This window comes from Drosophila willistoni (genome assembly GCF_018902025.1).
Source record: "Drosophila willistoni isolate 14030-0811.24 chromosome 2R unlocalized genomic scaffold, UCI_dwil_1.1 Seg200, whole genome shotgun sequence".
Taxonomy (NCBI): Eukaryota; Metazoa; Arthropoda; class Insecta; order Diptera; family Drosophilidae; genus Drosophila; species Drosophila willistoni.
In genome coordinates, this window is record NW_025814051.1 from 1,136,413 (window position 1) to 1,158,364 (window position 21,952).

Sequence of the window (21,952 nt, forward strand, 5' to 3'; positions counted from 1 at the left end):
AAGATACAAGCCATACAGCCATAAAATAATGTCATTTTATAACAAAGATGATGAAAACATTATTATATAAGCAAGTATGATTATATTATACCCTTGCAAAAAGGGTATATTAATTTTGGTCAGAAGTGTGCAACGCATAGAAGGAAGCATCTCCGCCCATATAAAGTATATATATTCTTGATCAGCATGACGAGACGAGTTCAAATAGCCATGTCCGTCCGTCCGTCCGTCCGTCCGTCCGTCCGTCCGTCCGTCCGTCCGTCCGTCCGTCCGTCCGTCTGGATCAACGCAAACTCCTCCTAGACCGTAAGAGCTACAGAGCTGAAATTTTGCATGTAGGCTTGTATATACTGCAGGCGTTGTATATCTCGGATTCAGCCGGATCGGATCACTATATCATATAGCTCCCATACAAACGCCAAAGTCACGAACAGTGACTTTTCTTAATAACTTCATTATTTTTTGAGCTATTGTCGTGAAATTTAATATTGGTGAGTTAATTACACATATAAACGACTATGCAAAATTTGATCAAGATCGGGTGACTATATTATATAGCTCCCATAGGAACGATCTTTCGAAAACAGTGACTTTTGTCAATAACTTCGTTACTTTTGACGCGATTGCTTTCAAATTAAACATTTGTTAGTTTAATATATCTGTTAATGACTGTGCCAAATTTGATAAGGATCGGGTAGCTATATCATATAGCTCCCATAGGAACGATCGGTGGAAAACAGTGACTTTGATCAATATCTTCGTTATTTCCACTTTTATGGCTAGAGGTAAGGAAAAAGTTACCAAAAAAGTTGCAAGGGTATACAAACTTTGACGCGGTCGAAGTTAGCCCCGGCCTTCTGGTTTTTAATTGCTTTTCCTCCAATATTTGTTTAAAGTAAAGTGAGTCATTCTTATTGTTGTTATCAGTAATAGATTACTCTACTTTAGTATGAAGTATTTCCTTGTCCAAGGGTTTCCGTAATTCATACATGCGATATAATTTGATAAGTAATCATATCAAAAGAAATCTTAATCTCATCATTCTTCAGATATCAGCTAGACAATCTACGTTCTCGATTTTCCCCCATTTTACTTTACTCCATATATGTAAGAAAGAAGAAAGAAAAAAAAACAACTAAAAAGGGCCACAGGGTCGAAACGTATCGAAACGGATGGGGTCGGGTCGCATCGCATCACATCACATCACATCGCCTTGCATCGTGTCGTGTTGTAAGCCTAGACAATGCTGCAATTAGATGGCCGTTGGCCCAGACACATGCCGGCAACAACAACAGCTCGTCAATTGCCTGTCACGTGTAAAAAGTCAATACATTGCACAATGCGGCGTCAAGTGCGCTGACTGATGGAGGTGGTGGGTCGGTCGGTCTGTCTGTCTGTCGGTTGGACGGTGCACTAGAAGGTTGCCCATAAAGAGGTCGCTTTTCTTTGCTTCTGCTGCGTTAATATTTCCGTAAACAACAGTAAAAGTAAGAGATAGAGAGAGTGAGAGCCACATCGAAAGAAATATGAGTGAGCTTTAGTCAAACAATTTATTAATTACAGCTAACAACAACAACAACACTATACATTACATTATAATTACGTGAATGCCTTGCCCTACCTCCCCTCAATTTATGTCTGCCACCTAGGTAGAGACCCTACCCTACCATTCCCAGTGGGGTGTCGTCTTCAACGCCTTGTCAGCGTCTAATATTTCATTAAACCCCAGAGTTGTCTCAGTTCGTCACAAGTCGCCAGTCGCGTGCCCATTCCGAAGACCTCCCAACATAAGCACGAGAGAAAAAAGAGAGTCCAAGAGAAAGAGAGTAAAAGAGAGCAAACTTTGGATACACTAGTCAACACCAACGTCAACGTCATCGCCATCGCCATCGACATCATCATCATTGTCGCCAGCGTCATCGTTCGTTGTTGCAACCTTTTTTGGCGAGGCTTTTGCTCGAGAGAGGTTACAACGTCTCAGCCACTTTGAGGTTATGTGCACAATTTGCGTGTGCCAATTAAAAACAGAAGAAAAAAAAACACACACCACCGCAATTTTGAAGGGGGAGGAAGCAAGAAAGAAGAGGGGCAACAATGTTACTAGCCGCATATTCAAGCTTTTTTTTATAGTTCACTGCCTGCAACAAGAAGCACTAAGCAGGAATATAGTGGGGCAGGGCTAGACAATATAAAAATAAGTTCGAAATGAAAATACTCTAGATAAAAGGAAAATTTTAAAAACTAAAATAAAAACAAATAAATGTGTCCGATTCGAATTGGATTTAACACATTTTTCCAGTTAAATATTTAGACTTCTAGTTTAGACTAGAAGACTTGACTTGAGATTAGTCTCAAAACTATTTCCATCGCAATTTCTAATTTCAAAATGGCTTCCGAAATGGTTTCCAAAATAGAAATATACATGCTAATGGTTTAGGAAAATAAATAGAACTGTTTAAATTATGCCCACTTTGAAGCTAATGTTTCAGTTGCTAAATAAATGTTTCAAATGTTAAATATCACAAGACAACAAATCTCAAGTCGAATCCGAGAATCTGAATCCAAGGTTCAAATGTGGTTTGCATCATTTTCTTTCCGTTAAAACTTCAAAAACATTAAAACGAAAAGATTTTTTAAACACTTTATTAATTTATTGAACATGTACATATAAATCAAAAGTTAATCTAACAAGTACCTTAACTACCTAGAGATGAATCGAAACATAATATTATTATACAATTTTTTATATAACATATAAAATGTAGCATTTTTACTGTTAAATTTGATCTTAAATCAAAGTGACATAAAATTTGTTAATTTAAAATTTATTTAATATTTAATAGTATTTGATACTCTTCAAAATATTAGCTTATTATCGATTTGGGATAAATTGAAAATAATATATGTAATATACATAAAAAACTATTTAAGTGTGTATTTTAGTTTAGTTATTAGTTGTTTAGCAATTGAAACTGAGTTCTTGTCTTCAATTGATCAATAAAAAGATTAAAAATTTAGTCAAAATTGCTTAAACATTTGAGGAAAAACATTAAACCCTTGCACCAGCTTGTCTTAAAAGAACATTTTTTTATCCCAAGTAATAAAAAGCATTTTTTAATCTTACAAACTTTATGCGAATAAATTTTTTTTTATTTTTGAAAGAGTATTTAAAAAGCAGATTCCATATCTACTGCATTTTATGGTGACTCGACAGGCGTTGGCGTTGGCGACGCCGTCACCAACAGCAGCAGCAGCAAGAGTAACAACAACAACAACAATGTGTGGCAGGGCACTATGCAAATGTTTGTTGTCTAGTTATATGGATGTATGTGCGTCGTCTATGTGTTTGTGTGACGACAATATCATTTACAACAAGCTCAGTTTGCCAGGTGGAAGAAGGTGCAAGAAACGGTGTGACATGGTGGCAGGGGCAAGGGCAGGCAGGCAGATTGTGCCTGGGGGGCTGCTGCTGTTGCTGTGGCATTTCTTGTTGTTGTTGTAGTTGTTTCTGTTGGTTTTTGTTTTGTTTTTGCCGTCATGTTGCGCGAAATTTACAACTGACGTCGTTGTCGGCTCAATGTTCACTCATGCGCACTGACAACAACAACAACAACGAGATGAAAAACAAATGCAATTGCAACAACATCAGCCGCATTTGACATTTAAGCATCTAGAATTTCTCTCAGTCTCTCAAAATGCTTAACACAGGTAGCCATTGAAATTTAAAACAAAAACCAAGTCGAAAACCAAATAGAGAAAATAATTTGAATACAAGCCATAATATTAAATTTTCCTTTTAGAGATAGTAGTGGATTCTCCTTTGATTAAAACTCCTTGCTAAAATAAATTTCTGGGCTTTAAGTTACTATTAAAATTGTTTATTTGAATGACATTCTAATTATGCTCTTTTCAAAGAAAGTTATCTAATAACTTAATTACAGAACTATAGATTTTTGCAAAATAAGCCAGTGCGTTTCGTTCTTTGTCTTAATGGGACACATTGCGTGTGAAAGCTTTATAGGCCTTGCCAACCCGCCACCACCCACCATTCCAGACACCTCAAGAAGATGGCAAGCTTTTAGAGACATACTTAGAAGGTGGCGGTTCGTTAGGGTATATGGAACTCGTCCACATGCATTGTCATTATCCAAACGCTCTCTATATTAAATGAAATGAATGTCAAGTTTCATATTACAATTGCTGTCAATCATCATAGAAAGAAAATGTCTGGTCAAGAGAGAGAGAGGGAGATAGAGTGAGAGAGGGGGAGAGGAACGAGGGTTGGTAAGAAACGGAAGGGAGAGCTGACGCTGGCTTTCAATGTGGGTTAATAGAGACTTTCGGCTTTTGTGCAACTTCCAAAGTTAACAACGTCAAAGGTATCAAATTAATGTGAAAATTCATTAAATCATTTGAGATAAGACATTGCGATTTAATCCTTGGTTGTATATTAAGTTGTGTATAAATGGTAATTATTGTAAGGATTCGAAATCATTTTTGCAGATTCTGATTAAGAACACTCGGAATTATAATAGAAAGGGATTGTATTTATTTTGTCATAATATTTAATTACTTTTACTTGCTTCGATTCTTGCAACTGAATCTAACTAATAATGAATTAAACAATAGAACATTTTTAAACTCGTTTTAGTCATGTATTTCAATATAATAAAAATATTTGAAACAAATTCGTTTGTTCCTCAGACCTATAGGTACATACATATATGGTAGGTACACCGTTTTACATTTTTTTCACATTTTTTTGCTGTCCCTTGAAATTGACTAAAATGACTAAACTGAGACAATATAAGAAAGACATTTTTTCCAAAATATTTTTGGACATTTTTAAAATTTTAGTAAAAGAAACACTTTTTTCAAATCAATTTTTTTTTAATTTTTAACAATTGGCCTGCCCAGAATTTTGTTCAAAGATGGAAACCATTTGTGAGTTCGTTTTTCTTTTTTTTATTTCATCAGGTTTAAGTGTCTATAAATATTTTTTATTAATTTATATGCAAAACATTTTGAAAAAAAAGGATCAAGAAAATCCAACTGAAATAAATAAAGATCAAATGAAGAGTAAGGAAATTACGTTTGATAGATATATTATTTAAAACTCAGGATATATTAACGATTTAAAGAGAGAGCTCAACTCTCCCTTCCACAGTTATATAGCAATCGAAACGCATTTATATTTGCCGTCATATTAAAATCGATATCACTTTATACTACAAACTAAGTGTAACCAATCAAAGTTATTTCTTTTGAATGTCATTTACCACCTGGCAGCCTCATTAATATTGACAACTAACTGATATTAAAAGCCAACCCACCGCCACCGCCTACCCAAGCACTTCTCTCTATATATTGCTTAAGTGCTGAAGTCTTTGCCAATTCTTTTCACTGTCAGACGCAATCAACACAATCAAAAAAAAAAAAAAAGAAAAAGAAAAACTCAAATGAAAAAGATAAACAAACAAACAAACAAACAAACTAAAAGACAGACAGACAGACAAACGAACAAACACAATGAAATGTGTCAAAAGAAAACGTTAAAAGAAAACACAAAATTTTTGCAAAAAAAATTTGCCAAAAAATAATTATTAAAGTTTTATATTATTATTTTTTTATTATTACTATTAAATGTGATTGTTATAACACCTGTTAGATTCACCCAATTAGCAATGATTGTTGCAGACCTTAGATCAACTGTGGCAGAAGGGGTAAGTCCGGGGCGAGGAAAGGGGTAAAATTTCCGCTTAAGACTTGGAGGCAAACCGTTAAGCAAATACTTTGGTAGAAAGGAAATAAACAAGTCCAAGAGACAGAGAGACAGAGCGACAGAGAGAGACCTAAAACCAGTGAAGCAAGTCGCATTTTGTCGGTTTGCCTCTCCGACCGAGGCGTCGCCAGGTGTAAGCTGTCAGGTAACCATCGGAAATGCAAAAAGGAGAGACAGAGAGAGAGAGACATGGAGATAGAGTGCGGAGTGTGAGTGAGAGAACATGGGAAATGACACTAGGAAATCGCTTGTAAACCACTTTTTTTTTTTCTTTTTCACTACTTTTCCCACTGAGAGACCATTTAAGCAAATTCTCCATTGAGATAAAGTAAAAGAAATTCGCCCAAGCTAAAATTCTGTCACGTCTGCGGCAATATGAAAAACCGGCGATAACGTTTAGACGTGGTTTAAATGTTGGACCCGGTCTAGATAACTTTTTATATATAAACCAGAGATAAAATCCCAGTCGTCGTCAACTGTAAATGATAAGCAAAATTAATAAACAAATCATTATAATTATAATACTTAAACTAACTCTTGAAATGCAACAGAGACAGAATAAGCAACTGAGACAGACAGTCACATAGACTTAGATGCTGATAAGACTTAAGACCCAAGGCGACCTACATGTACTTATATATTATACAAAAATTATCAGCTCAGTTCCTATAGAGTTTCAAATACGATTTCTATATACATATACATACATATGTTTGTACATATACATATGTGTAATTAAATTTCAAAATCAAATAAACAACAACAAGAACTACATATTCAAACGAGGTCATTGGCTATTTGGCAAAAAAAAGGGGGAAAACGTCTACATACATTTAGGTTTTTATAATATTGAACTATAAAGTAAATCAAAATTTTCTAACTATTATTATTGCATTTTTACTTTTGAAATTTTATTGGTTATACTTATATTAATATTTTAGAATAATTCATGTTTATTAAAGGTCACAACGGTATTATCCACAGATAATTATTTATTCACAACATATTAAAGATTGATAAATATTGAATTTGACGATATTTGGGGAAAGGGTCAAAGGTCTAGAATAATTAAGTCGCAAAACTTAAATTCAAGCATCCATTGATCGCTCATTAATCTAATAAAAGTCTCAATGAATAAGTTTGCTGAACACGCATTAGTTACGCTTGTGTGAATTAGTTTAGTCAAAACAAAAAATTTTGCTTTTCATTTGACATTTTATGATAAAAACTGAACACGATAGATAGATAATTTCCTGAGCCTGCCCGTTCAGGACCTTTGTTTATTATATTTCTTGCAGATGTTTTGGAACAAAGTCGATAATTGACATTGTATTCCATTTCACATATGTATTATGTAAACGAATTTAGGAAATTTACATAGAGATCAGTGTTACAAATACCAAATTCAAAACAAAAAAATTTCAATAACAACATTCGCAACAATTTGCATAATAATTTTCACTTTACCTAAACGAAATCAAATAAAATTGTTGAAAACACGTTTTGGTTATTTAAATATTTTCACTAATTTTTGTGTGTTCAAAATAAATATAAAATAAAATTAACACACACACACACACACACAAAGACCGAGTCCGAGGGAGAGGAACAAGCCCAACAATATCATTAGCAACGATCGGACGATCGCATTAAATCGCGTTGGACTTAATTAAAATAAACATGAGAATGATTTTTAAATATTTACTAACTGACTGGCTGACTGACGAGAGGCAGAGAAGAAGAAGAAGATACTTGACCCAACAACGAAATTGCAATATAACAATCAATAGCAACATGAGCATTCTATTTAGTTAGAAGATCAACTCATAAAACTTCATCCCAAAAAACACACCTGCTGAAGCAACAATAACAACAACCATCACACAACAACATTAACATCAGCTTTGCAACAACATTTACCACTCTAGGCATAAAATGGAGAAGGAGAAAAAACAAGTGAGATACAATTCTCCTTTTACTCCTTTCTAGTGCCAAACGAGGCCGCACCTTTTGCATCGTCATAGAGAAAAAAAATATCAACATTGACTATGCGGCAGCTTATATACCCTTGCAATTCTTGGTCATAATATTTGTACATGTTTCAAACTCTTTTACAACCGAACCGATTTATAGTGATTGATAACTTGTGAATGTTAAGAATACGAGGCTTGACATCAAAATCTAACTCATTACTAAATTTCATAAAGCTATTCTAACTCCGTAGTGGTCCGATCCAAAGGATTTTCATACTTTATTTTATTCAGAGGAATTGTTTAACTACCAAATTTCGCCCCAATAGCTTTCGAATTAACAGACGCACTTGTCTTTATAGCCTCAGCTTCTCATGCCGATTAAGAATATATATATATACTTTACGGGGTTAGAAACGTCTCCCTCTCTGCATTACAAATATCTGATTTATTTTGTTAAAAGAAATACAAAGTTGATTCATATCCTGTACTTAAAAAGGAACATATTCGAAAATACGAAAATTTACAATAAACTAATATTAATGAAGAATAAACTAAGTAGACAACTAACAATAAGTAATTGTCAGTTTGATTGTCATTTGATATCATTTTGTATTCCTTATTACAGGGTATATTGCAATCGAAACTATTTTTAATACCTTGTCGTGTGTGTCTTAAATTGTTTTTATTTTCTTGTTTGCTAATAGTCATAAAAAAAAAAATAAAACAACAGCCAACCAGAACGATCACATGACATGATGATGCGAAGGTCTCGAGACTTGCCCAAGGGAAGACCAACTCCAATGCAGAGAAAGAGAACGAGAGTCAAAAATAAAAGGATGTCTAGTGGTTTATCGGGCTTATCAAATCGCTAACTAACTGACACGTCGGTCCCATGTATGTATATTAGCCTAAGGGTTTTTAAAAATTATATACTTAATGATTCTACAAAAACATTGCATTTATTGCAAATCAAAAGGGATTATAATCAGGCTCTCGTTTATTAGACAATTGCAATCTGAAAACAAATAAATACTTTAAGGCAAACTTATCTAAAGTGTTAACAAATATTAGTACAGTGATTTTATTTTTAGTTAGATAATTTCAAATGTAGATTATTTTATTAAAAATTTGGCTCGAAATAATAAAGCTTGCTACCAAAAAAGTATAAAAAAAAATTGTATGTAATTGTAATGCAATAGTAATTTAATATTTTATAATTATGCCTATTCCAAATGAATTGATATTGATTGTTAATTGTAATTTCTAAATCGTTTAAAAATTAACCTGATTTTTGCGATTTTGCAGTTTTTTGATTTATTTAAAAGGTATTTTATTCTTTCTTCTAATTTAAAATATTCACTTAAAATATTTACTGACACACTTAAGTATTAAAACATGGTACATCTTTGATTGCTACTCTTATCTTAAACTCATTTCTATTGAATCCAACGTATACTTAATAACATTAATCATACGCACTGTATACATCTGTTTTTCAAATTTATTGATAATTGATTAGAAAATTTCATGGAAAAAAACATTGTAAGACTTTTATGATTATAATTTCGCCATTCATTATACAATTCAGATCAGCAGATCAAAAGTTTCTTTCCTTTCATATTCCCCCATCTCTTCTCAAGAGCCCCGAAAATAATAATATAATGAGATATATAAAGAAAATCCTGTTCGACATAATTTTTACATGAATATTTTTGGACTTGATCTTGTTTCAAATGAAAGCAAAGACTAATAAATTGTCTTTAGGCTACATTCATAATTTATTTTGACAATTAACAACGTGGTCATTTAGTGCTTAAGCTTATCATCATCGACAGCGGCAGAGGTGATAAGTGAAATTTATATAGTTATGAGTGTGTGTGTGTCGAAAAACTGTAACAATTAACCAGGAGGTGTTTTTTTGGGTTCTCATTTACAACAATAATAAAAAAAACACAAGCGAAACGTGCTAAGCAATGCAAACCAGAAAAACATGATGAGTAGCACCAGCAGCAAAATACAATTTTTTTAAAATATATATATGTATATATATGTATAATCAAAGAGATTAGCATAAATTTTGGAAATTTTATAAGCGATAAGATTTTTGGTACAGTGAAAACTTGTTCGACAGATTTTTACTTTTATGATGAGAATTTCTTAATGTTTATTATTTTGAGCTCCTTTTGTAGAGACATTCTTCTGCAGATTGTCCGAAACGTCCGAAAGACGCGGCTTCTCCAACGAGACTCCCCTGCTCTCCTTGTATGCTCTCTGTCATTCTTGACAAGATATTATTAATGTATTTGTTAAAATTTTTGGAAATGTTATTCTCTTGAAAACTGTCACTGTCCACTCAAAAGGGTTTTCACTATAACAACTCAACGAGAGAGAGAGACGCAATAATTGAAAACGAAACCAAAAACCTGTTGAATTGGAAACATGGAAATAACCATAATAGCAAAACAAACTAACAGATAATCATATAAAAAAAAATCAGAAAAACAAAACAAAACAAGCGAAGATTCTTCCAAATGGGATGGACAAAGTCCGAATTTTGGGTCGAAAGGATCTTTGGAGAGTCCCTGCAATTTGATTAGTCATGCAGCGGCAGCAGCAGCGAAAGGGCAGAGCGACAAAGCAACATTTCGATACGATTTTTGTCTCTGTTTTTTGTCGCTGTGTTGTTGCTGTTTTGTTTGCCCATTGACAGCGCCGGCGCCGTCAACGTCGACTTTCGTCTGTCGACTGTCGTCTGTCACGTTCATTGGCATTTCAAAGCAAGTTTGTGTATTTTGCATGCTACTGCGCCCGTGTGACGCTCTTTTTTTCAGCTTTTTCACCCTCTTTTTCTCTCTCAATCTCTCTTTTCGTCTCCTTCTCTGGTTTTGGGATCTTGATACCTTTGATGCTGTGTGTGGGTATTGAAAATATATTCTAGTCTAGAGATGATAACGTGACAATTTTTAAATTTTTATCAATCTCGAATGTAGGCAATCAATCAATATCATCTAAACAGGTAAGTATGAATCAAGCACGTTTTAAGATATATATTCTTCAAGATATTGGCCTCCGGAAGAACATATTTGAAATATATAATAAATAAAACAAAATGTTTAGTTTTAGTAGGAAGTAGAAGTGGTTGAATCCAATGCTTCATGCATTGAAAGTTCTATGAACGATTTACTCCAAACTTTGCATATACATACATAATTTTAAAACATTGCAAAAATATATTACTTTATACTTTTTTTACTATTTATTTACTTATTTATATTGAACTTCAATGGAATTACAAATTACTGTCAGCATTAAAAATACCTAGATATAGCTACTGAACCTTAAGCTGGATTTTTTATCAACTATTTTTAAGTACTAGACTTGGCACTAAAATCTAGCTGGATTCTATTCTTTTGTCCAACAGTATAGGATCAATTCAATATCATAAAACTATAAAAGAAATATGTGTTTATTTGTAATTCAACAACAAGCAGCATTCAAGACGAATGTACCATTACTGTCCGTGGTAGCGACTCGAAGGTTCTTACGCTCACTACTTTCTTAAAATCTTAATTTGTTGCAAATTATTGAGTTTAGTATAAATATTACTGTTTTCATTGTTTACTGCAAGTTTATTTTAAAGAAGAAGTTGCATGAAAAATTTTCAGACAATGTGCTCTTTTCGTTAAAAAGTGGGTTATAAATATGATAAGCACTGTAGCAGAAAATTTTTGAGCTTTGAATGTCATCACTAAATCCGTTCCTTCGATTGTTATTATTATTTTATATAATATTGTGTGTGTTCTTCTTCTTAATGCTTTTTTTGCGCCACAAAAATGCCGCAAGACGTAAATTTTTTGTTGCCAGACAAACACACACATCCCATAACAAGACAAGGCAGTCAACAGGAGCGACGACCGAGAGGGGGCTTAGAGGCGGACAGTAAAAGCCAGGGCCCAGCAGCAGAGCAGCAGCTGAGCCATGGTCAAAGTACAAGATGACGACGACGACGACGCAAGCAGAGCAACAACAACCGGTTTGCGATTTATTTTTGTTGCTTCTCTATCCCCCGCCTCTCCTTTCCCGCCTCTTTTGTCACTCCTCTTCTCCTGCTTGTTACTCCCCTTTACTTGTCTTACTTATTAATATTATTTGCTGAATATTTAACATTGAAGCAAAGAAGAAAAAAACACGTACAAGAGAACAAAAAATAAAAAAAAAAAACGAAAGGTTTGCCCACAGCAGCAGCAGAATAAATTGAGCGCAAAACTAAAAATAAGCCACAACAATCGACGTCGCTGCGACGTCTCTGTCGCTGTCGATGCTGCAGCTGACTGATGTTTGACAGCAAACAAACAGCAACAGCAACAAAAAATGCTGCGGCAGAGACAACTTGTCGTCAACGGCCAACCATGGCCACCGGCAGACGTCGCTGTGGCTGAGCGGCACGCAACTGTAAAGCAACAAAAAACAACAGAAACAAACAAAATAAAATATATTAATCCAACATTAAGTCCAACTAAACGACATTGCTTTACTCTGCAAAACAAGCCGATGAGATACCTGATAGCCTAGTCTATAGAAAAAGTCAAACAACAAGGCAGAAATCCGGCTATGTCGTCTTTAATTCTCCGTAACATTACATGTCAAAAAAATTTTACTGACAATGATTCTATCATAATTTTAATTTCATTTGATACAGTAAAAGCTCTAGTAGCTGGACGAATTTTAAAGTTATTCCCCTAGGCAGACATCTTCTAAAGGAGGATAAAAATATTGGTACTGTTGCTGGCAACTAGACAAGGGCGTAGCCACGTTTAAGCAGGGGATGAGAACTGCCACCAATTAGATCAATTTTTTTTAAGAATCTCAATTTAAAATGAAATTATTTTTAAAATTTTGTTTTCATTCCAATTCATTCGAAGAAAAAGTTATATTTTACGTTTTTTAAGGAACTCAAAAAAAAAAAAACAACGAAAAAATCGATTTCGAATTTGGCTCTTATGTAACCACTACTATTATTATGAACAGGCACTTTTCACAAAAGTCATTAAAAAATTATAAAAACCATTGTAAAACAAACGGAATCTAATCAGTGTTCTCATCTTTGTATTCTATTCTTTGAAAAATATGAAATAAAAGTTTAATTTTTAATGCTTAACATGTCGAAAAAATAATACAAATGTTGTAGGGCAATACGCTATTATATTTTTGAACACAGCTGTATGTGAATCGCCAAAAGAAAAGTGATTATAGGCCTACTCCTTTCGTTTTAAACCACGAATGTGCTTTGTATTCACTAAAATTGTATTCGGTTATAATCGGGTTTTCACATAGATATGTGCCGAGCGGTTTATTTGCTTAGTTTTCGGCTCTTCTTTTAATATATATGAAAATTACGTATACGCCACGTAGAGATAAGTGGAAAACTGATCTACATATACTTTATACTTTTTCTTTTAACAAGCACATAGATTAATTAGAAAAATAATATTAATATGTTCAAAGAAAAAAACTAGTTGAGAATTACAACCAACTAAAACGATTAGGATAACCTCTAATCAGTTTAAGTTCAAGGTTTATTCATTTCAACGAGATCGAAAGCTAGTCAGTTGCAAATATATATAATATCATTGAAAATTATTGCCTCAACGATTTCATTGGCGAGTTTTACCATCATCTTTTTTCCCATCTTCAATAAGATTCTTTGAAAAAAAAATAAAAATTTCGAAATAAACAATTTAAGAATTTACATATACCCCTTCTTCATTGCATAAATACAGGGCACAAAAAAGCCCCAAAAAAAAAACATGAACAAAAAATCGCTTTAGGCCAATGCAAACACAAAAAAACTGTTTAAATGGAAATAAAAAAAGTTGACAAAAAAAAAATGCATCGAGCGCTGTTTAAGCATAAAATTAAGTAGTTTAAATAAATAAAATACCACAACGGAATGTAGGAAGAAAAAAATTGTTTTACAAAATGTTGCACAGCTGCACTTAAATCACAATAATAATAATTATAATAAAATGAACATAAAATGCTTCTCTTCGGCTCTTGGCAAGATCTTATATAGTTTTTTTTTATGATCGACGGGCGCGACGACAAAGTGTCGTTAAAGAAGATCGAAATTGAATGTGAATGAGAGAATGAGAATGAAAATGTGAATTGAAAGAATTGAGGGAGAATGGGGGAAGTAGCCGACGACAAAGCCAAATATGGGCCCGCTCTCAGTGGGCGATGCATTCAATCAGACAGTCAGTCAGTCAGTCAGCCATTCTGTCATTCATCCAGTTAGTTACTTAGTTAATCGGTAGCTAAAAAGGTGTGAAGAAACTTTAAAGCAATGGCGGATTGGCGCTTGACTTTTGGGTAGAGTCTCTCTGGTGCTCCTAAATTATATTTGCACGCATAATTTACTACTGACATTTTAGTTTGACGCTCTTTGTTTAGCCTTAGTTTCGATTAGAAAACTACAATATTGTTGATAAATAATTGAAATGTATTTGTAATCTTGAGGTATTTAATATTTTATTGATTGGAATTTAAAGATGTAAGCTTCACTTGAATAATCGAAGATCAATATATTTGAATCCACCCAAAATTGGATTTGGGAAGGGAATTTGGCATAGGTTTACTTAATTGGCATACAACATTATGTTAGATTTTCATAACTTCCCCTTATAACTTTTAAAGGCAAAGCTTTTTTTCTTAAGAGACTCAAATAAATTCTATGCAATATGTTGCTTCCCTTACTCATTACACAGACCGACTTGATTACCTTCGGTTTTTGCCCATCACATCCAGATTTTATGAAATCAGAGGATCGGGGATTGGAAAATAGGCCCCCAAAAGTATACTATAGAAAGTTAAAAATTGTTTTTTAACCTTTTTAACAGATTTTAGAATATTCTGTTCACGAAAAAAAGGCGTTTGTTTGCAAACATTTCTAAAAAACAATTTGTTAGACTTATTTACGATATTTACTATATTAGGTTTTATTCGCTCTTTAGTATGAGTTTATGATATAATTTTAAAACCTTTAAACCAAACGAATCTTTCGAGGATCATTATGACTTGACTTACCTTTCGTTTCTTGTGATCGATTTCACGTTGCGCCTTGTGCATCTCCTTGATTTCCACCTCCTTCAGTTGATCCAATATTATTTGATATTTCTCCCGATTCTCGACATCCAACGCAACATGAAGATAATCATGCCAATTGCGTGAATCAAAACCCCAGTGGCAGGTGCGATTCTCGAATTTGCGATGGACATGACCAACAAATTTCTGGGGCGAGAACCAACCGTCGCATTCCAGACACTTGATGCAAGTGGGCTTCTGATACGAATACATGTCCGGAGTGCAGATGCCTTCGCATTTGCCGAAACATTTGTGATACACATGAAAACTGAGGGCGCCTTTGGCCAAATTCTCAACGGGTATATAGCTATTGCGATCGGATCGATGCAATAGTGCGGCACAGAGACGTTCGGCATCAGTGCGGGTTATCAAACCGCTGGCTTTGACATCCGATGGTAAAATCTTGGCTGCCTTAAACTCAATCAATTGATCTGGAGTACACTGGGAGCAATATATGCCAAGTTCATCGAAAATGCGATTGATTTGCTCCAAAGTGAAGTCATTGAGAACATTGTTGAGAAATTGTGGCAAGCAGAGGCGCATCTCTCCGCCCAAGGAGAAGCAACCGATGGTTTTGCCCTCCAAACGGGTCTCATAGAGCTCACCGCTACCGGAATCGGCCACCGAAAGTATGGGCTGGGATATTTCCGGCGGCAATGGTGGATAAATGGTGGCTGACGGTGGCTGGGACGATGGCGGCGACTCATGATGGTGTGGATGATGCGAATGCGAATGCAAATGCGGATGCAGCATCTCCTGCATCTGTGGCTCTGGTGAACTGAGTATCTCCTTTTTTATCATTGCCATCACTGGCGAACCTCCTCCTGCTCCTGCGCCGGCTCCTTTAACATTTGGCGGACTCTCGCTACGATGATGATGGTGCGCATGATGACCAGGACCTTGTAGACTTTTTGGTGCACTCGTTTGATATTTTTTCAGCACATTGCTGATCATAGGTGTCACGTATTCGGTCATGTCTCTGGATATCCCAAACCAAACCAAACAAAAAAAAGAACGGTTAATCAAAGGCTTTTTCCACTTTTTAGCTGGATATATGGGCGTGGGGGCTTGGGGGGCGTGGCGTTGATGTTCTACGTTTTATTTGAAGGAGAATCTCATTTTGTGTTCTCAATCAATTAAGAATATGTTAAGACAAATTTGTTGCTCTGGTGCTTGCTATCAGTTGATTTTTTTGGTTGGCACATTTTGCATTTTGCCGACGGCAAACAAATTTTTTCCTTTTATAAATAGAATGTGTCCCACTCTCTTTATCTCTATCTCTCTATATCTCTCTTTTTTGCTTATTCTTTTATATACATTTATTTATTTATTAATATTTCTTTAATTTGAACTTTATATTTATATTATTCAAACACAAAACACACATTTACACACACACGAAGAAACGCACTCGCACTCACACAGGCACAATGAGGGATTGATTCGGGTGGTTTTGCTTCTGGGGCGGGGTTTGGGGCGAGAGGCGAAACACCGACGACGAAGGCCGGCAGACGTAGACAGCCAGCCAGACGCACACACAGACAGCGACACCGACAACGACACCGACACACACACACACACACAGAGAAAATTGTGGTGCTGCCCCTATCTTCCTTCCCCTGTGCCTGTGCTTTATAAGCTTTAATTTTTTGTGTGCTTCAATTATTTGCTGCAAAAATTATTCTTGCGTATTTATTAAAAATTTCTATTTATTTTGTTTATATTTATTTGCTATTTATCTCTCTCTCTCTCTCGCTTTTTGGCACAGACAACACACACACACAACACAAACACAATTTTTAGACTCTCTGTATCCGCACGTGCGAGCTTTTCTTATATATTTTTTTTCTTTTGTTGTTTTACGAGTTGATATTTTTGTTTTTACGTAGCTTTTTGCAAAATTACGGACGAAGAAGTTCCGCGCGCACGTCCGTTCACGACGAAACCAAAAACAACAATAACAAGAAAAAAACAAATTACCCAGCAAACATTTTCGTATCGTCAGTTGGAAATACTAGCCCAATAAGCAAAAGTTTTAGCTCTAAACTTTGACAATTATTTGAATTTGATGTAAAACGTTTTTTCAATATTCTGAAGTCGTAAAGCTTAGTATCTTTAAATCAAATTTATTTTATATCTTTTATTTTCGATTTTGTTATTAATACAAATGTAGTTTAACATGAAATAAAAATACAAAATTAGGATTGTTCTTGACCAAATTGCTAACTATTGTTCATCTTTTAGAGGACATTCATATTAAAGTTTTCAATTAAAAGATAATTAAGCAAATGTTTACTCTTAACTGTGTAAGCAAACATTTATATGATATATATATACTTTCATGGTACAAAATTCAAGTAAATATTTTAAAATATTGGCTTAATCGTCCAATCGGCCCATAGTACAAAAAAACAACCGATATCGAATCGATCCGATAAGTTAAACATAAATATGTTATCGTTTACTTCGTGACGGCGCCTTACCCAGCAACCATTTAAAATGCAAATTTTCATAAAATGAAATCCGTAAATTCGTATTATATTTGGTAGAATTAAATTGAGTTCTATTTTATCTGTTCTGCGGGACTCACTATCGGATTTTAATGTACATATTGGGGACGACATCTGTAAACTTCGTGAGATCAAAAAAGGATGCTGTTTGATGTCGCTTTCAAACAGTGTAACATTAGATAACTTCACTTGTCACAGTTATTTTCGGGTCACTTCTCCTCTACTTGCGACACTAGACCTGCAATATCGGCCATCTCTAATCGACGTATTTTGATAATTATATTTTTCAAGTAATTAACAATTTTTGACAATTTTCAATGTCTTAATCGATGGTTATATTCGATAATTTACACTACTGACTTATATATTTATTATTTAACAGAAGGAGGCTAAAGAGGATAAGGAAACATGCCGGAGCCTCGCAGTCCTATGGCCAGCTTTGCCCAGTCGGTGCAGAATATAATTGATGGACCAATCACCTGGTTCCGTGGTATGTACAAACTACTTGACATCCCGAATTGCAACCAAATTAATCAAGGAATCATTGTGATTTGTTTTGACTGCAATAAATACACGAATCCTGTTTAAAAACAGTTTGCAATTACATAATGACATAACCTCAAAGATTTGTTTACAATTTTTTCCCCTTGCCTCCCGCATAACCAACGACATCTTTCTCATTCTAGAGAGCATTGTGGAACCGAATCAAGAGAAATACAATTGGTATCATCAGAAGTATCGCCGTGTACCCACCATCGATCAATGCTATACAGATGATGCCGTATGCCGTTTCGAGGCGGATCAACAATTCCGTCGGGATCGTATGGTGGACAATGAGATTGTGAACATTTTGCGTCAACGCTTCGAGGATTGCACCCTGTACGAGGCACCTGATCATATTGTCAAGTGCAAACCCATATTGGAGACATATGAGAAGGCTACCGAAAATTGGTTCATCAAGTGTAAGACAAACCAAAATATCATGTACTTCAATGGATAATTTTTGTTTTTTAGATGGTGATTTGGGTGGTTATGCCAATGCCAAAACTGCCTACATGAAGCAGAAGCATCGCTTGATCTGGGAACGGCGTCATGGCCCTGTGGGCACCGGCATGAAAGGTGAAGAGCAGACAGCTCATTAAATTTTTCCCAATTTTCTGTTGTTTAGTTCAATTAAATCGTGATTACAAAAGAAATATACACCATCATCTATACGAAGGAATCTCTGATACTCTGAACTTATGCAACATTCAAAATGGGATTAAATGTGGCTTGCTTATTGATTGGTTGTTAAACTTAAAAAGGACTTTTCATTTTCTCTACAAAGTTGAGAGATGCAAAGTGAAAGAACGAGAGACACATGGGATGTGTTTCCTTTAAACGACTCCTTTATCAACAATTTGCACAGTAGAAAATCATTTCGTTCAAGAAAAGAATCTATATTCAAATAATTTTGTATTTTACAATTTTCGGATTTAGAAAAAGTTGTGCGAATTCTTTGTTTCGGTTTATGTTTTATTATAAATTAGGCAGTATTTCAATTCATAAGCCCTTTTATTAATTAGTGATGAGTTAAAAAAACTAAAAAATTTTATTTGATTTAATGAACTAAAATATTTATTTTAGTTTCAGTCAATGTTTTCATTAATTAAAGAAATAAAACTAAATATTCAAGATAAATGAAGTAGTTTATTCGATAAGTGCTTTGGAATTAAATGTAAAGCACTTATCGAAGAAATACTGGAGAGCCTAGGTTTATTTTCCAATTACTTACTAAAGAAAAATGACATTATATGTTGAAGAAACTGTTTAGGAAATTTATATCAACAAATGTCCGTATAAATCCACCCTAATTTCCATCAGAAGATATTCAGGAATGAACTAAAGTTTGAATGCTTTTAAATTTTCATTAGTTTTAGAAAAAGTTTAAAGGAAAATTATAGATCAGAGAGGCTTAGAAATATGAAAATCGTTTAGTTCTTCAAAAAAATGAAAGACATTTTCTAATTTTTATAACAAATTTTAAATTTGTAAGCCTCTTTTTAAAGTTTTTGATTAAAGAATTCTTCTTAGTCGATTAATTTCTAGAGTTTTTAAGGGTCTTGACTTTAAGACTCTATCAAAACTAAAAGTCTTAAAATGAAAAGCCTATTTAAAGGTCAGTAAAGTCAATTTAGCTAATTGTCTCAATTAATTTAGTAAATATTCAGTTCGTGCACTAGCTGATTGAAACAAGTGGCTTGCTCATTAGACTCTTTTTAATCTTGGCCAGAGCGCTAGCAGCATCACCGGGCTTACGCTTCTGATCCTTATTTTTGGGTCCCAAGGGAATCATACTCGTGTCGATGAGACGTCTTCGGAAATTCTTATAGAACTGCAGTACTTGAGGATTAGCCCACACCTGCTTGGCATCAAAGTCCAGAATGCGTACCGATTGCAGGGATTTGGCTCGCGATAAGGCCACATAAGCTTGACCGGCTTCAAACACTTTGGAGAGCGACATTTCCACACAATCCAGAGTTAGACCCTGACTTTTGTGTATGGAGAAGGCCCAGGCCAGCTTGAGCGGGACTTGGCGTCGTGTTATAAGGCCACCAGTGGCTGTTTTAATGATCCATTTCTCATGCTTACAGGCATATTCCTGATTATTCTTAAATCGCACCACGGGCAGACCCTTCTCGATGCGCACCACTACACCGCGAGCTCCATTGACCAGGCCATTGGCTATATTGATATTCTTTAAAAGCATCACTTGGGCATTTACTTTGAGATACAATTGAGATGGGGCCTGAATTTGTTGATCCAATTGCTTGGTCATGCCAGCATCAGAATCCTCGGCGCGAAAGAGTACCTTATCACCGCTAAGATTCTCCAATTTGGTTTCATTTATCGAGTTCGCATCGTTCGTATGGGAGCACAATTGTGTGGCCAAAATGCCATTGCCCTCGATTTTCTGCTTGGACGTGGCCACCAGGCGGGAACTGATGACATCATTGACATGACCGATTCGCAAATGATTTAGGATTTTCACAAATTCCGGATCCGATTGTCGATGGACTTGCTTTAGCTCGAAGACACATTGAATGCACGTTTCCCAGGCGCTCGATTGAAAGCAGAAACGTTGTTGAGGTGTCGACGCACCGAAATCAACCTTAATCACAGGTGGCAGCTGGAGGAAGTCACCACATAGGATCAATTGAATCCCACCAAAAGGACGTTCATTGCGTCGTATATGACGAGCAACTGCTTCGATTTTCTGTGTTCAAAAATAAATGGATTTTGTTAATGACATAATCATTGTCAAGAAGTGTCATATTCTACCTCAAAATATTGCCCATCCACCATGGAGATCTCATCGATAATCAAACGTTTGCATTTACGCCAAGTCTGTGCATTTACGGGACGGGAGGCCAGCTCCAGGCAACGTGGCAAAGTGGCATCTCCACCTCCAATTCCAGCAAAAGCATGCAATGTTGTGCCACCAATCAGACAAGCGGCCACACCGGTCGATGCCGTTGCCACTGTTCCATCGGGCGGCAAAGCTGATATTATTTTGCGTAATAGAAAACTTTTGCCTGTGCCCGCAGAGCCCGTGAAAAATACATTTTTCCCAGCCGTGCACGAACGTAAGACTTCCATTTGCTCTTCACTCAAACGCAAAGTGTCTTCGCTTTCAGCTTTCGAGCTGGAGGATGTGGATGATTGTTGGTATAGTTTTTTGGCTGCTGGTAAACTGCTACCGCTTCCTGTACCCCTGTCTTCCTCGAGACGACGTTTCTTAGCGCCTTGGGGTGAGGGTGTAGTTGTGGTAGCTCTTGAGCCTATTCCCGCCTTTTTTCGCGCCAAAATCATCTCCGCTGTGGTCACTGGGCTAATCTCTTCGAAACTGCTTGGTCTTCCCGAGAGCATGTGTTCGCGCAATTTCTTTTGCAGCGATGCCTCATCTGGCTGGCCAGATTCCCCATTTCCGCCATTCATCTTGATGAAAATGGTGCGAAGAAAGAACATCAGAGTACCGGGTGGAGCATTTGATAAATATAGTGTACATAGCTCTGCTTTGAAATTGAAAGTGGCCTTGCCTTCGGACATGAATTTCTTGTGTACCATTATATCCTTTAGTTTAAATTTCATTGGCTTCAGTTTCTCAGGCGTCAGCTCCAGGAACATTTCTCGTAGATCGTTGCGTATCAAACGAAGCGTGGCCGTCTTGTAGGCCAATTTGCGTCCCGTTACGCCCACCGCATTCGTCCAGTGTATATTCACTGCGCAGGTGAGCACAGCTTCGTTCAAATCCATATTGCAAATTGGTTGTATTTAGTCAATAATTAAAAAAAAAATAAATTTAATTTTCTCGGCGTGTTTTGGCGGTGTTTAAAAAAAATTATGCACAATTCAAATCTAGTGTTGCAAAACCATGGATGGAAATATCGATATCTGAAACCACCGAAGTCAAAAATATCGATGGACAGTTCGTAAAATCGCTCAGTGGCGTGACTGAAGAAATTCAGTATTTAGTAGTTTTAGTATTTTTTGCGCTACATATGTTG

General features: G+C 35.4%; 3 protein-coding genes across 3 annotated transcripts in view; 1 reads left to right on the forward strand and 2 right to left on the reverse strand.

The window, feature by feature from the left end:
- Positions 1-16,172, reverse strand: part of LOC6641573 (genetic suppressor element 1) — a 100,050-nt gene extending 83,878 nt beyond the window's left edge. The window contains exon 1 of the mRNA XM_023175540.2: positions 14,839-16,172. Within this exon, the coding sequence (XP_023031308.1) occupies positions 14,839-15,870 (1,032 nt within the window). The 5' untranslated portion in view covers positions 15,871-16,172. The remainder of the gene's footprint in view (positions 1-14,838) is intronic.
- A 1,457-nt stretch (positions 16,173-17,629) lies between these two features.
- Positions 17,630-18,627, forward strand: LOC6641572 (NADH dehydrogenase [ubiquinone] 1 beta subcomplex subunit 10). Its single transcript, XM_002064599.4, has 4 exons — positions 17,630-17,695; positions 17,788-17,895; positions 18,092-18,367; positions 18,420-18,627. Exons 2-4 carry the CDS (start codon positions 17,814-17,816, stop codon positions 18,545-18,547), a joined length of 486 nt encoding a protein of 161 aa, XP_002064635.1. The 5' UTR covers positions 17,630-17,695; positions 17,788-17,813; the 3' UTR covers positions 18,548-18,627.
- Positions 18,628-19,074: 447 nt separating this feature from the next.
- Positions 19,075-21,807, reverse strand: LOC6641571 (ATP-dependent DNA helicase PIF1). The gene is made up of 2 exons (XM_002064598.4): positions 20,727-21,807; positions 19,075-20,661 (listed from the first exon to the last, which is right to left on the reverse strand). The coding sequence occupies exons 1-2, from the start codon at positions 21,699-21,701 to the stop codon at positions 19,624-19,626; spliced, it is 2,013 nt and encodes a 670-aa protein (XP_002064634.1). The 5' UTR covers positions 21,702-21,807; the 3' UTR covers positions 19,075-19,623.
- Positions 21,808-21,952: the final 145 nt, after the last annotated feature.